The sequence below is a fragment of the Schizosaccharomyces pombe genome (genome assembly GCF_000002945.2).
Source record: "Schizosaccharomyces pombe strain 972h- genome assembly, chromosome: I".
NCBI lineage: Eukaryota > Fungi > Ascomycota > Schizosaccharomycetes > Schizosaccharomycetales > Schizosaccharomycetaceae > Schizosaccharomyces > Schizosaccharomyces pombe.
In genome coordinates this window covers 3,113,440-3,127,112 of record NC_003424.3, presented here as the reverse complement: position 1 = coordinate 3,127,112, position 13,673 = coordinate 3,113,440, and the positions used below count along the sequence as shown (strand labels likewise).

The 13,673-nt window shown below is 35.9% G+C and overlaps 6 protein-coding genes and 7 long non-coding RNA genes across 13 annotated transcripts; 7 read left to right on the top strand and 6 right to left on the bottom strand.

Annotated features, from left to right (window-relative positions):
• The first annotated feature begins 351 nt into the window (after positions 1–351).
• SPOM_SPNCRNA.3395 lies at positions 352–589 on the top strand. The gene has a single exon (NR_192761.1). It is a non-coding gene; the product is annotated as a non-coding RNA (long non-coding RNA).
• srb8 (mediator complex subunit Med12) lies at positions 460–3,950 on the bottom strand (the record flags this gene model as incomplete). Its single annotated transcript, NM_001430996.1, is given in 3 exon segments — positions 460–757; positions 803–1,995; positions 1,995–3,950. Coding segments are annotated over 3 exon segments (3,447 nt in total).
• On the top strand, positions 3,582–4,070 carry SPOM_SPNCRNA.3394. The gene has a single exon (NR_192760.1). It is a non-coding gene; the product is annotated as a non-coding RNA (long non-coding RNA).
• Positions 4,071–4,227: 157 nt separating this feature from the next.
• Positions 4,228–4,734, bottom strand: SPOM_SPNCRNA.3393. Its single transcript, NR_192759.1, has one exon. It is a non-coding gene; the product is annotated as a non-coding RNA (long non-coding RNA).
• rng10 lies at positions 4,505–7,894 on the top strand. Its single transcript, NM_001019489.3, has one exon. The coding sequence runs from the start codon at positions 4,618–4,620 to the stop codon at positions 7,732–7,734; it is 3,117 nt and encodes a 1,038-aa protein (NP_594065.1). The 5' UTR covers positions 4,505–4,617; the 3' UTR covers positions 7,735–7,894.
• Positions 5,853–6,483, bottom strand: SPOM_SPNCRNA.3392. Its single transcript, NR_192758.1, has one exon. It is a non-coding gene; the product is annotated as a non-coding RNA (long non-coding RNA).
• SPOM_SPNCRNA.3391 lies at positions 6,593–7,447 on the bottom strand. The gene has a single exon (NR_192757.1). It is a non-coding gene; the product is annotated as a non-coding RNA (long non-coding RNA).
• SPOM_SPNCRNA.887 lies at positions 7,815–10,072 on the bottom strand. The gene has a single exon (NR_151272.1). It is a non-coding gene; the product is annotated as a non-coding RNA (long non-coding RNA).
• slx4 (structure-specific endonuclease subunit Slx4) lies at positions 7,940–10,233 on the top strand. Its single transcript, NM_001019488.3, has 2 exons — positions 7,940–8,166; positions 8,251–10,233. The coding sequence occupies exons 1-2, from the start codon at positions 8,113–8,115 to the stop codon at positions 9,454–9,456; spliced, it is 1,260 nt and encodes a 419-aa protein (NP_594064.1). The 5' UTR covers positions 7,940–8,112; the 3' UTR covers positions 9,457–10,233.
• On the top strand, positions 10,217–11,474 carry gst3 (glutathione S-transferase Gst3). The gene has a single exon (NM_001019487.4). The coding sequence runs from the start codon at positions 10,318–10,320 to the stop codon at positions 11,044–11,046; it is 729 nt and encodes a 242-aa protein (NP_594063.3). The 5' UTR covers positions 10,217–10,317; the 3' UTR covers positions 11,047–11,474.
• Positions 11,475–11,490: 16 nt separating this feature from the next.
• Positions 11,491–13,540, bottom strand: SPOM_SPNCRNA.3390. The gene has a single exon (NR_192756.1). It is a non-coding gene; the product is annotated as a non-coding RNA (long non-coding RNA).
• Positions 11,768–12,605, top strand: SPOM_SPAC688.03C (AMMECR1 family protein). The gene is made up of 2 exons (NM_001019486.3): positions 11,768–12,010; positions 12,140–12,605. The coding sequence occupies exons 1-2, from the start codon at positions 11,787–11,789 to the stop codon at positions 12,495–12,497; spliced, it is 582 nt and encodes a 193-aa protein (NP_594062.2). The 5' UTR covers positions 11,768–11,786; the 3' UTR covers positions 12,498–12,605.
• mis14 (MIS12/MIND complex Mis14/Nsl1) lies at positions 12,567–13,661 on the top strand. Its single transcript, NM_001019485.3, has 3 exons — positions 12,567–12,750; positions 12,837–12,984; positions 13,114–13,661. The coding sequence occupies exons 1-3, from the start codon at positions 12,701–12,703 to the stop codon at positions 13,546–13,548; spliced, it is 633 nt and encodes a 210-aa protein (NP_594061.1). The 5' UTR covers positions 12,567–12,700; the 3' UTR covers positions 13,549–13,661.
• The last annotated feature ends 12 nt before the right edge of the window (positions 13,662–13,673 follow it).

Here is a 13,673-nt window from a genome sequence, read left to right as displayed (position 1 = left end):
ACAAAATTAGCATAGTGAAATTAAGCAGCAAATGTTATAGTTACTGTCTAAAATATTCTCATAGGAACCTGTTATCTAAACTTTTAAAAAAATAAATAAATCACGATTACAAAAAAAAAAAAATTAAGTTATTAAATCATAAACTAAAACAGATATTGTTTTAAACAAAAAGTTAGAGCTGCAAAAGCTAACTTTTAAATAAAGAGTACTCGATATGAAGTTCAGCATATGTACTTCTAATCGCTTTTTTGATTGTGTTGGAATACCTGAAAATTTAAGAAAATTTAAAATGTCAAGTATTACATATTCACATTGTTCAAGAATTACTTTTTTCTTCGTAATCAAAATCCATTCCTTCTGTAATAGATTATTTTTTGACGAAGTATTTTCTTGCAAGTAATCATCATGTTGGCATTTCCAATAAAAGAAAGAAAACAGATGTCTACCAAAATCAGATATTTACCAAAAGGTTGGCTCATACAACACTATTCTAGGTGAATACTGTTGCAGAGCTTCAGGAAAATCGATGGTATAAGGACGTGACTCGATATTCTCCCACGCCTTCAAGGTGTTACAAACTTCATCATTTGTTTCTACATTTGGCTTAACCAAATGGATGCTAAATAATAAAAGATCTAACAGTTCTTGATTACGATATATACACTTGCGTATTGTCAGACTTTCTAAAGTAGCCAATTGATCAGTCAATTCGACAAACCCATGCATATGCAAAATTAAATGACAGAGGAAAGTTAGTCTGTATCAATGTTAGTGACTATTAGAATATAGAAAATGTACATACCTGGATTGACGAGTAGAATCTAAAACTTCAATATGATTGCTGAGATGACTGAAAGATTGTAAAGATTGGGTTAAAGGACAAGGCAGTTTCTCTAAAAACCACGAATCTGGTACTTGTTCCATAACATAAGCTGATGCACCAATAAGATCCTGGAGAAAGGCTGCTGGTAAATCAAGCCTTTCTTCCAAACTGAACAATAAGAGGTGCTCAAAAACTGTTTTGCAATTAGGAAGCCCTGACAAGACAAGCTTCCAAATTCCCGATTTGTAATTGTCCAAACTTTCTAAAACTTTTTTTTGAACAACGTCGTCAGTTAATTCAGATAACTCGTCATCATCCAAAGTTGTAAGCCAGGTCGCATACAGAGGAGCCGAAAATTCATCCAAAGTTACCAATGCCTTTTTCAAACATGTAACGATATCTAATTGTCGTAAATCTATCATGAAATGTTCCGTCAAGGTTCTTAAAAATCTTTGATCTGGAATGACCTCGCTAATGACATTGCAATCATGTACATGTATAAAGGACCATATAGTTTTCATTATTTGTTCATTTCGGGTACAGAGTTTTATACCCAATTTGAAAAGCTTTAACCCAGAATCATGTTTCCGAGCTTCTTTACATAAAATTGATCTCCAATGTCGTTCTTCAAGATAACCCTCAGGCCAAGTGCTTTCGTCTAGAAGGTAATTAAAAAATTGCTTCAATGTTGTATTATTATCTTGTGCTTCGTATACATCACTGACAACAGCCCATATTTGATCCACCGACAATAACTTGCATCCATAAAATTGTAGTATTTTAAAAAAAGAGAGGATAGTACATTCGTCTCGTTTCAACAAGCTTGAAAAAGTTGTAGTTGCCAAGTCATCAAAATACGGGGGATGATTTAAAGCTATCTTTAACACCATAAGCAGGTCTGATGTGAAAATAACTGCCGTGTGTTTTGATGAGACAGTTATATTGTGAAACAAAAATTCAATGAAATCTTTCCTATTCGCAACGGTAGCATCCTTGTACTCTACGAATGCATCGTCATAGTTTGATTCATACGATGTTATTTCATAAAACTGCTCAATCAGCAAATTTACATCGGGTGAGTCATAACTAAAATTCAATTCAACTTGGAACAATTTTCCCATTTCATTCAGTAGGAGTTTTTGAGATTCTGTCTTTGGCACAACAGAACATATGAAGAAAAGAGTTTGGCATCTAGTACGAAATAAGATGAAATTTTATAAAGAAAAATTAACGCACAAGACTGAAAACTGAAGTGAACCAAGTTGTCGGCAATAAGCTTAGTCATTACTTGAAACATTGAATAGTGAAATGCAAAAAGCATAACCAGGTAATCCTCATATAACTTTGACATAGGTGTCGATGCTATTTTAACAAGACTCAGGGTAATGATAGCATAATTCTCTTCTTTTTTAAACATGAAAGAGAAATGGTCTTCTTTAAATCGTTTAACGTATTCATCGCAAATTGACCAATCCACAAAGTAATTTCCTTTGGAAAGGATATAATATATTTTGTTCTTCAATTGTTGAGACATGCGAAGAATAGGCAACTGAACAAGAATCTTGCGCTGATCGTCCATGAAAGAAGAATTAAGCATCGATTCCCTCAGGTAACCTAATGAAGCAAGTCTAGCAATATACTTTGAAAAGAAGAAGTATCCACATGCTGCGAGATGATCAAGTAATTGAGCTGCCGCAACACATTCATTGTACTCCAGAGGATGCAATTTTAAAACAAACGACAATGTCAGATCCACAATTAAATTTCTGTCAAAATTGGCGTTGTCAAAAATTGAGGATACGATGAAATTTCGATCACCTGAAAAAATAGAACGGCAATTGATACACCAATGTAGTAAAAGAGGCACACCTGTATAAACTGGTAAAAGTTTAAACAAATCTTTAGCCAGTGTTCTCCAACCCACTGGAAAGGAAAGACATGAAATAATTTGCAAGAAGCGAATACTACTTGTGACAGGTTTGTACATGTACATGGCTTTTGAGTTTCTTTCCTGCATTATAGATAAAAGCGTGCTATAATTTGGAAAATCCTTCCATAATAATATAATAGTAGGTTTCAATTTGTCCCATTCAGTAGGAAAAAAGAACGACTCAATATTTTTTTGAGCCAAGGTAAATAAAAAATGAGATACTTTTTTTGAAAGCAAGCTAAACTTCAAAAGATTAGCAGGCTGGTCCACAATTAACTGTTGATAACTTTGCAGAATTGTGATAACACATTTACGACAAATATGGGTGTACTGGATCAGGCTTGTAGAAAAAAACTGTAAAGCAAAAAAGTGAAGACTAAAGGATTTTAAAGAAGAATCCCCTGAAAAGGAAACAATTCTTAATAGAAAATGTTTAGGCGAAACCAACTCTTCAGCCAGCAATCGACCAAAAAGCTTCAATAGGTAAGTGTAATCATCAGCGAACGAGTAAATATCAGCGTTTAGAAAAGACGAAATGAACGAAATTAAGAATCCCGCTGCAACATCAGTCCAATTTTTAACCCATTCTGTTATATCAGTTGTCTGGACTTTTCGTAAAAATGAACGAGCCTCATTTACTCCAGCGCATCGAATGAACCATATCGCTCGAGTAAAAGGGACTCGAAACTTCACCAACATTCGTAATATATCTTCTCCCCATAGACCATGTGGTATAGTTTTAATAAGAGAAGACAAGGGCACCATGGGATCAGATAAACCCTGCAACCAGCGGTCACGTCTAGACTCAGAAAGTGTAACTCTTGGTGGAGGACGAAACGGAGCGAATGGCTCATCAATTACTGCATCATTTTGCCGACCGAGCAAAGTAGAAGAATATCGTTTTAAATTTTCTAGAGTGCTTGATTTTTCAAGATGTTGTTGTAACAAACCCTGAGCAGATGCTCTATCACTTCGCACAGGTGGTGAATACCTGTGGCCTTTGGAAATAGCATCTCCTGCCAAAAAAGGAGCTCCGTCGACTGTCTCATCACGAAAATTTTTATCTGGAGCAGAAACTTTGCTTTGAAGTAATGTTAAGTACTCATCGTGTGAACTGGTCGAAGAATCAATATAGCAAATAGCTAAGGGCACCGCGTCATTAAAGCCTGGAGGGTTTGCTGAATCTCGATTGCTCATAAAGGATCAGAAAACACCTTTTTTGGAGCAACATATAAATATTAGTCAGATATTAAAAAAAAAAATGATTAGAGCTGGTAACAGAATGTTGTGGAAGTCCTTAAGCCAAGTTGGATTAGCAAATTAGATCCTTCTTCAAGAAACGTTTTCCAATTAAAGTTATTAAGAATCTAAGAGTAATGAAAAATTAAACAAGTTGGTTTTGAAACACAATGATTAGGTAAATTGTATTAATTGGCCTGTTGAAGTTAGCAATCATAAATTTCCACTTTTGTAAATACTAATATGTTAAATTTGAAGATTGATGTATTTGTTCATCATTCCTATTAGCTGATTAGATATTAAAAGTACTTTGATTTCTTCAACAAACGCTTCTAGGATTACGCGTAAGCCACATCAAAAACAATGAATATCTGCTACATTCTGAAAAGGTGTTTGCTTACAATTTTTGTGCTTAAAACAATAAATAACCTACAAGCTTGTGCTTGTTAACGTATGGGGCTGGCGAAGTCAATGTTATGCAGTGACTATGTGGTAGTCAGCAATCTACTACTATCCCTTCACCTCCAACTTTACGCATGAACAATAGTACATCAATAACGGTTTTATAAGTAAACAAAAAGCGAATTTTAGTCCATGACTATATATTTGAAAACTTAATAGGTCAATGGAAGAAAATACGGCTCAAAAGCAAAGTAATGCCACAGGCTTGCAACGACACGTATCAGGAAGATGGATTTCCAATGTTCCAAGTTATGAAGGTAATGAATGGAGTAGTGAAGAATCTGAGAGTGAGGATAAGGAAAGTAATCTCACCAGTAGTGAGAATATCGGAAAGAATCCCGAAAGGGAATTAAATTCTGACGGAACCGATCGCATTATAGAAGAAGAGGAGGAAGAGGATGATATTGAAAACGAGGCAAGTAGCTTTAGCGAGCAAAGTGAGAACGAGAATTATGACTTTTCATACCCTGGCACTTTTGTTTACCGAAAAGCAGCATCTAGTAGCCATGAGACGCTTGCTACTAAGGTTGTCTCCGCTGATGAAAGTGCACGGTTATGGGCCGAAAAGAGGAGATTTCTTTTACAGAAATTAGGAAAAGATCCAAATTCTAAGCCGATTGATTACAAATCTTCCATGGCATCTTCTAGCACCCGTTCATCTCAATCATCACAAGTTTCAGCCATTCAACCTCAAAGTCAAGATGATAATAGGGTCTCGGATATTCGACAAATGGAAAATCGAAGAGAGTTAAATGTAAAGAGGAGATCTGTTTCAAGTCCAGCAGAGGATCTTGCTATCCGTCCTTTAAGTTTCTCTAGGTATAAAAAGGCTGAAGAAATACCCGAGTCTTTACCTCCTATCAAGGGTAGAGATAGTTTTTCAAGTGTCAGAGAGCTCAATGAATCAAACGTATTTGCTCGTGCTCCAAATAAGAACCGATTCTCATTTGCTTCAGTTGCAGAGACTGGTAGTGGCTCCAATTTTTCCAGGGCTACCTCTTCCAGAAGTTCAAAAACTCGTAGCGTCGTATATGAACCTAATCATAGGCATACCAGCTTCTTTGGGGACACGCTTAGTAACCTATCTTCCTCGTTGAACGATAAGAAATCTCCTAATGACGATCATGCAGTACTAGATAGCGAATTAATGGAGCAAACTTTGCCGGACTCTGCCGAGGCGGTAGAAATTGCTAATAATGTGAAAGAAGATATTGTTTCTACCGCTAACGATGATGCCAATGAATTGGATAATACGAGTGAAAAAGCTACTTTGGAAACTAGTTCAAAGCCTGTTACGGAACAAGCAATTGAGCAATCTGAGGTTGTTCAAGAAGTCGAGGAGGGAGATACGAACATGACTACTAATACAATTTTGAAACCAACTGACGAAATTATTAATAAGGGTTATGCGTATTCTATAACAAGCTCACACTCGAATCATTCAAATGAGAAGTTTGAACAAATACCTAGTCCTGATGAAAAGCTTTCTCGAACAGATATTGACACTCATGTCAAGCAATTACAAACTACTAAGTCAACTGATAGCTTGTCTATTCCATTTGTTGAGTCTCCGCAGCAAAACCCAGAGGAAGAACTTTCGGACTCACTATCTAACGATTTTGGAATCGATGCTGAAAAGGAGAAGGATGAAAACCTCTCAAAACCGGAGCATCATCCATCTATAACTTCTGTAAATTCACCATTTCTTTATTCTCCTAGTAAGCAGCCCTCAGGTGAGTTGGATGAAGAAAATCTTAAACTACGATTACAAGATTCAGATGTGGATGATGAGGTAGCCACAATTCGTTCACTTAAACAAAATAATGCTACCAATTCGGAGGTTGAGACAGTTACGAACGATCCTTCTTTCTCCCAACAACCGGGTACTCATAGTCGTATTTTGCGAAATTTTGATGCTATCAGCTCTATCGATTCAATACCTGATAGCTTTTCTGACAGCGCTGTCGATTTGCCTGTCGATTCGTCAAAATATACCCTTGTTGGAAAAACTCAAAGTAATTCCAATCTACTTCAGGACAATGCTGAGAAACATATTTCAAAATCGAACCTTGAAAAAGTTGATGTGAAAGGAGATACATCACCCAATTCTGTCGAGCAAGGGATTGAACCTCAAGCTGCTTCTGTTGTTGGATCTCCACGCTCTTCTTTGGTTTCTAACAACTCCCTAGAGGAAGGAGCACTATTGAAAAACTCAGAAAGCTTGGAAAGTATCTATGGTTATCTTTCGGAGGAGCCCGATCCAGCTCTTACCAAGTTGAATACCGAAGACCCTTTTTGGACTAAGGGGTCATCTGACGATGAACATACAATAGCCTCTGTAGAACAAGACGTATATCCATATAAAACTAGTCTTCCAACTATTGTTGAAGCGACTACTTCTCACACTGAGTCAAGTAACTCAAAGGCTCCCGCAATTGAAGAAACGACAACTACAAAGGTCGAAGTGGTAGCTGCTCACGATGCAGTTTCAATATCCAGTAATTCCAGTACACATAAGTCTCACTCTGAACCATTAAATAGAGATGAGTTAGAAGTTGCTGCCTTAAGCCGTGGATCCTTGCCAGAACCTCCAAAACCCAACAAGCAAATAGTCGTTCAGGAAGAGGATCAACGAGACACACTATCTCTAAAGACAAGCACGACAGGTTTATCTTCTCATTCTAAAAGTGCTGAAAATAATTCAACTCAGCAGTCGACCACTTCTCCTAGCATTAACTCCGGTGCTTCAGCGGATGCTGTTTCTTCTGGAATTTCCAAAAAGGCTGATAATAGTGAAACTAATTTAAATTACTTTGCTACCTTAGATGCGTTTGTCAAGAGTCCATTGATGTCGTTCGATGGATTGGGTGAATTAGGTTCTACCGATCAACGTTACAACTTTTTCAATCAAAAGATTCAAGAATATTCAGCATACGATTCGGGCCTTGATAATTGGATTCAGTTTTGCTTAGAAAAAGATGGTGAGGCTCCAAAGGAAGCTCCTCCTCCTCCTCGTTCTGAGCCAGTTTCAACTACAACCAAACTTGCCAAAAGAATTACGCAGCCTTCGTTGAGTCCTGCAAGGTCAACTGTTACTATAACTCACAACATTGCTACTGAAGCAAAAAAGAAGTCTAAATCTGCTGCTAATGATATTTTACATTTGTTTAAGAAGAAAGCAAAAAGTGAACAATCAAACGCCAAGTCGTCATCTAGCTCTATCAAAGAATCCAAAAAGATGAAAACTCTTTTCGGAAAAAAATTGGGATTCAAATCATAAATCTTTTGCATACACTTTTTACCTAACTTTTTTCTCTCTTTTGTAATTTTCTAATTTATGTATTGTTTACGAAGCATTGCATTTCAATCAATAAGATTTTATCTAAATATTGTTTCATTTTCGTATTGCGCATTTTTGTGAAACCATTTAGTTATTTTTATCAGACGATGAGTTAAAATATCAAGCATATTCTGGTTTTGCTGCCACTTGTCTAAACCAAAATAAGAAACTGGACGAAAAACTTTCGACAAATTCAGGCTAGTACACAAAACAAAACAATCGAAATTAAATATTCATCATTTTTTGGGATATTCTTTCGTTTTCTTGGTGTTTTAGGATTCTGAGTACGCTGCTTTCAAGCTAAGTTTCATTAAATGGATGTCGGCTGAAGAATACATTGAGGTATCATCTTCTCCTGATATATTCACGGACGTATGAAAAAAATATGATATTCTATAGCAAATGATTAGAAATATTACATTGAACTGAAGTAAATGTATATTAACTGAGCTTTAGGATGATGACATGATAACAATAGAGCCAGAGCTAAACAAAAACCCTAAAGATTGTAATAGTAAACGAAAAAGATCTGTTACTGAATGTTGTGAAATTAGGCTGATAACTTCTAAATGTGATTTTGAGTCTACTCAACAGCTTGTGCATCACAATTGTACGGGACATAAGGTTCATGAGCACAACTTAAACGCTGTGGATGAAGAAGATTTTGATACTGAAAATCTCCCTCTTCTTTTTTCTTCCTTTAGCGACAATGAATCAGATATCTTAGAACCCGATCTTAACACTCGGGTAGCTGAAGATAATGATGTCCTTTTATCTAGATACAGCAAAATTAAAAATAGTGCTTCATGCAGAAATACTTTCGAGCACTCTGCATATCACTCAAATAGGGAAGAAATATCTTCTAGTGGTTTTTATTACCATAGGAAGCCTCAATTGTTCGAAAAATCTTTAGAGAAGTTAGGAAATAAATCAATTGAAGCCAACAGGAGTCCTCTTATAAAAGAACTTTGTGAATCGGCTAATTCTACTGAAAACGTTTGTTTTTCTGTTTCCACCGTTGATGAAATTCAGCAAAGGCATCCAAGCGCCGGTCATTCAATAGACTCAACTTGTCAGTCAAACTCGTTTCTTGAAGGCGATAGTGCTACACATAAGAAAAAAAAAACGGACAATATTAAAGAGTTTACTTCATGTGAATTTAATGACCGTAGCAGAACCCTGTTAAACTATGCCGGTTACATGGACACTAACAAAAACGCTGATAATGAAGCTAAATCATTAAAAGAAAAGTTGGAGAATTTTCCGGTTGAAAAATTACGTGCTATAGCGGAAAGTTATGGCTTCAAATCATCAGATTCGAAAGCAACTCTCATTAAGATAGTAGAATCTTGTTTGGATGCAATCGATAGCCGATCTCAGTCTAAAAAATTAGGCAAAGAAACTCCCCATGATTATTTGATAACTTCTACTAAAACAGTATTGGAGTTTGATGATATAGTGACACAGACTCATAGAGCAATTTCGCAAGTTGTTAAGCAAGCCAAAGACAATAGTGTGTGGATTAAAATTCTTACGTATTCTGCTATTGATGTGGAAGAATTTCAACTTTGGCTGAAGCGGAAAAATTTAAATGTTTCGCTAGATCTTATAAAGTCTTGGTGCGATAAGTATGGAGTACTCATGAAAGGGAGTTGGCATTAGCTAGCTAATCAGTGATTTTTGAGTGAAAATTGATGGTTTTTAAAGCAAAACAATATCATTTTTACAAAAAGATTTTGGATTTTTGAGCATCAAAATTAACAGCAAACAACCCAGCTTTAGATTTAAGTCAATTCAAGTCCTGTTTTAGATAAGAATCGTCCTTTGCAGCAGTGCTGAGGAAAAATCAAGATATCTTTTATGTGTTATAACGAGTAACATATATTATTGGAATCAAAAACTAATCATTATATCTTGCTTGGTCTTTGGAAACAGTTTGAACTGTTTGAGATAGCTTGTCTATGAACTATTTTGGAATATTCGGTATACAAATTTAGTACTATAACTTTTTTGTTAACACCACGTTTTACAAGGCAGTATACGTTGTTAACTATGAAAAAACCGTAACTCCAATTTATGTAAAATATGGCTTCTGTATTGTGATATTCAACCACTGAACTTCTTTTCATATGTCAGTCAGAATGCCAAGTAAATCCAACTGCTGCTCTTTTAGTATAAATGTACTGACTACAACAGTAAAATTGGTCTTTCATATAAATCTAGTACTGCACCTTTACAGCGGGCTCATGACGGACTAGTGATAGCAATTCAAATGAAGATGTTATTTCATTCCTATATCTACTGTATCTTTTTCTTAAGCAAACATAAAGTGTTTTGCGTATTTGTTGCATACGCCACTATATATTTCGGTGACTGACGTGCATATGAGGTGTAGACGCAGCAGCACCCATATATACATTCCAATTCCCACATACTTCCCTTCTTTGATCGAAATTATTGCATCTTAGAAAGTATTTATTTTGAGTATTCAATTTGATTTTGTTTTTATTTTTGTAACCAGATATGATTGTTTTACACCACTTAAAGAACTCTCGCTCTACTCGAATTGTATGGATGCTCGAAGAACTCAAAGTGCCTTATGAAATCAAAGTTTATGACCGTGTCGACGGACGTGCTCCCCCAGCGTATACTAAGTTGTCACCATTAGGCAAGAGTCCTATCGTTGTCGATGACGGTGTCACTTACATTGAAAGTGCAGCCATTTTGGAGCACCTGGTCAGAAAGTATGGACCGTCATTTAAACCCTCAGAAGAGGATGTTGCCGAATTGGAAAAATATGAATTATGGATGCACTTTTCTGAAGCATCTCTTATGCCATTTATTTGGGCAAGTCATGTTTTGGATCTTAGTGTGAACATGACTCCCATTTTCTTTCGTTATATTGTTCGCCAGTTTGTGAATGGGATAAAATCCAAGTATCTAAGTAAAGAAACATTTTTGAACCTTGACTACATTGATAATCACCTCGCATCGAACGAATACTTTGCAGGCGAACAGTTCACCGCTGCGGACCCGCAGATGTGCTTTCCTATATTTGCTGCTCAAAGAGATTACCTATCTCAGAAACCTTACAAAAATATTAAGCGTTGGATGCGGGTTGTCAGTGATAGGCCTGCATGTCGAATTGCTGCTGAAAAAGTTGAAGACAATACGTTGACTTTGTTTTCTGATGTGGAAAGGTACTCCCATCCCCCTACCCCTCCTCCCGAGCAAGTTCGCTCTGATGAATAAGATTTCTGCCGTGGCTCTTTTTTTCTTAAGCAAGTCGGCTTGAGACATACAAGGCTTCAGCAAGCTTACTTTTTTATTCTGCTTGTACGGAACTTATGCTGTTAATGTAGATAATGATTTGTACAATAACTAGGATATTGTGGTAACTACATAAAAATTTTTGCGACACCCCTTTTGAAATGATTTTCCGATGCAAGAAACAAGGCTTCGGTGCTTAAACGCTTGGACTTTTCTCTCTTTATCTGTCTCCCTCTCTATACATATATATATATATTATATACGCGTATACATCTAGTTTTGTGAATGGGAACATGTTACTGTTATTTAGTCTGAAAAAGAAGTTATGGTTACAAATCTTGTTTTTGATTTAATGTTAATTTATATATGACTACTTTTGAATTCAATAAGTTTTGCTGCTGTTGCATGAATTGTTTAACTAGGTAGTGAAAACTTAGAAGAGTATTTATTTTGTAAAGAATGCTTTAGTGTACAGTTAAACAAGTTCTCCATTTTCTTTCACTTTATGACAGAAGACATAAACAGGGCCCTACTAACTAACTTTTTTTAACATGAAACATGAAACAGTATAATGAACTTGGACGTTATCGTAATCACTTACAACGTATGATTTGTTGGCCATCCTTAAACAAAGAAAGTTGGAATGATGTATGAATAAAATACCATGGCTTACAAATTGTACCGAAAGCGTCCGTAGGCAATTGCTACTACCACTAATATAAATGGACAAGAAAGAGTATTGTTATTATTGCTTTGAAGTAGTTGCTGCAACTTTAGAGCATCGAAAGGTCCGAGACAAGTGGAATGCAAAGAGTTGGACCCGTAGTATCCCTCTGTTCGTAAAGTTTGCATCTGGAAAAGGCCATGATAAACAACTACGAGGTTGCATTGGAACTTTCCGGGCACGTCCTTTAGTTACAAATTTAACATATTTCAGTAAACAAGCGTAAGTGTGTCTAAAAATGGTTCATAGTTCGTTGTAGGCGTCAATGATAAATCATAGACCTTCGTATGAAATTGCCGATGAAATTGAAAAGAAGAGTAACCGAATGCTAATACAACATTTTAAAAATAGTGCATTTTGTGATGAACGTTTTCGTCCTATCTCCTTGGGAGAATTGGCTCTTTTAGAGTGCCAGATAGACTTGTTAGTCGACTTTGAACCGATAGATGATCCATTAGATTGGGAAGTTGGCATACATGGCGTGTCTATTAAATTTACGGCAAATGGAATTCGTTATTCTTCGACTTATCTACCTTCTGTAGCGGCTGAACAACGTTGGGATCAAGAGGAAACCCTAGAAAGCTTGATACATAAAGCAGGCTACTATGGATCAATACGTTCTTTACAAATAACTGCTACTCGCTATAAGTCCTTGGAAATCGGGTGTACTTATGAAGAATATCTTCATAATTTGGAGCTTCTGGGATAACCTGATCTATATACAATGGTTCTTTTCTATCTATTTACATAGCGTAATTAAGCTATCGCTTAAGTTTTCAGCCAGTACTATCACATCCAAATTCTTTTCAGACTAATGATTTCTATCTCTCAGCTAAAAATTTAACTTTCTCTTAATATATTCTAATCTATTAATCATATATTCTTAAAGAAAAACATTTCTTTCTAGCATTCATGTCGTCTCACGGAGATGCTAGCGTTTTACCAAAAATTGCATTGGAAAGGTGTGTTTCATAATCCCATGTAGTTTAGAGCTTTTATTTATGCTTTTAATTTGAAATTAGAAAATCTGATTTTAACACTTTATAAGTATCAACGATTACAGTTACGTAAAATCGGTGTTTCGTCAAGCCATACAAGAAAAACTTGCTATTCATTTACCAGAACAAGCTTCACGGGAAGCTGGAATGGGTCGTGAAGACCAATTGCGAATTCGAGTCAAAGAAATGTTAAACGAGGTGAGTATACAGTACACGCTTCTAATCAGCCATAAAGTCGAAATTCCATAGCAGCTTCGATTAAAAAAAATATATATATATATAAAGTAAAATGAGAGACCTCTTCAATTACTAATGCTTAACATATAGCTGATTGAATCCACTTTCTCAATAATACAAGAAAACGTTACAATCAATGGCTTTGATGCAAATTCAGCCTTGCAAGATCCAAAAAATTCCGACCAAATTGAGCCATTTGATCTGGCTCTTCGTACTCGAGTCCAACAATTATTCAATGAAGTAGAAGATGCTCATGTCCTAGTGGCTCGATACCGAAAGTCTGTACCAGCACAATATGAAAAGGCATATGTTGATGCGATGGAGCAACAGACCGCATTTTTAAGAAACGTGAAAGATGACTATGTTTCTCTCCAAGATAAAGAAGTAGAAAACCCGGATGAACAAACTTCGACAACTGTGTTTAGAAAAGAGGACATCGACCGATACGAGCAGACTATTGCTAAAGTAGCATATTTAAAGAAAAATCTCCCTAGAGTAGTTGCCCGATTGGAAAAAACTCCTTAATCATTAATAATTTTAATATACGGGTAAACTAATATTAATTTAGTGCTATTTCATCTCAACTTATACTTCATTCCAACTGCTCACCAGAAACAAACCGGTTGATTCATAATGTACTAATCTTAACA

What these genes read in the sequence shown, in the direction of transcription:
- SPOM_SPAC688.03C (NM_001019486.3), top strand. Translation starts at nt 11,787, where the DNA reads ATGGACAAGAAAGAGTATTGTTATTATTGCTTTGAAGTAGTTGCTGCA. An exon ending in ACATATTTCAGTAAACAAGC is followed by an intron (nt 12,011 to 12,139) that starts GTAAGTGTGTCT and finishes TTTTAAAAATAG; the next exon opens with TGCATTTTGTGATGAACGTT.
- slx4 (NM_001019488.3), top strand. Translation starts at nt 8,113, where the DNA reads ATGTCGGCTGAAGAATACATTGAGGTATCATCTTCTCCTGATATATTC. An exon ending in CTCCTGATATATTCACGGAC is followed by an intron (nt 8,167 to 8,250) that starts GTATGAAAAAAA and finishes ACTGAGCTTTAG; the next exon opens with GATGATGACATGATAACAAT.
- mis14 (NM_001019485.3), top strand. Translation starts at nt 12,701, where the DNA reads ATGTCGTCTCACGGAGATGCTAGCGTTTTACCAAAAATTGCATTGGAA. An exon ending in CCAAAAATTGCATTGGAAAG is followed by an intron (nt 12,751 to 12,836) that starts GTGTGTTTCATA and finishes ACACTTTATAAG; the next exon opens with TATCAACGATTACAGTTACG. An exon ending in TCAAAGAAATGTTAAACGAG is followed by an intron (nt 12,985 to 13,113) that starts GTGAGTATACAG and finishes CTTAACATATAG; the next exon opens with CTGATTGAATCCACTTTCTC.
- rng10 (NM_001019489.3), top strand. Translation starts at nt 4,618, where the DNA reads ATGGAAGAAAATACGGCTCAAAAGCAAAGTAATGCCACAGGCTTGCAA.
- gst3 (NM_001019487.4), top strand. Translation starts at nt 10,318, where the DNA reads ATGATTGTTTTACACCACTTAAAGAACTCTCGCTCTACTCGAATTGTA.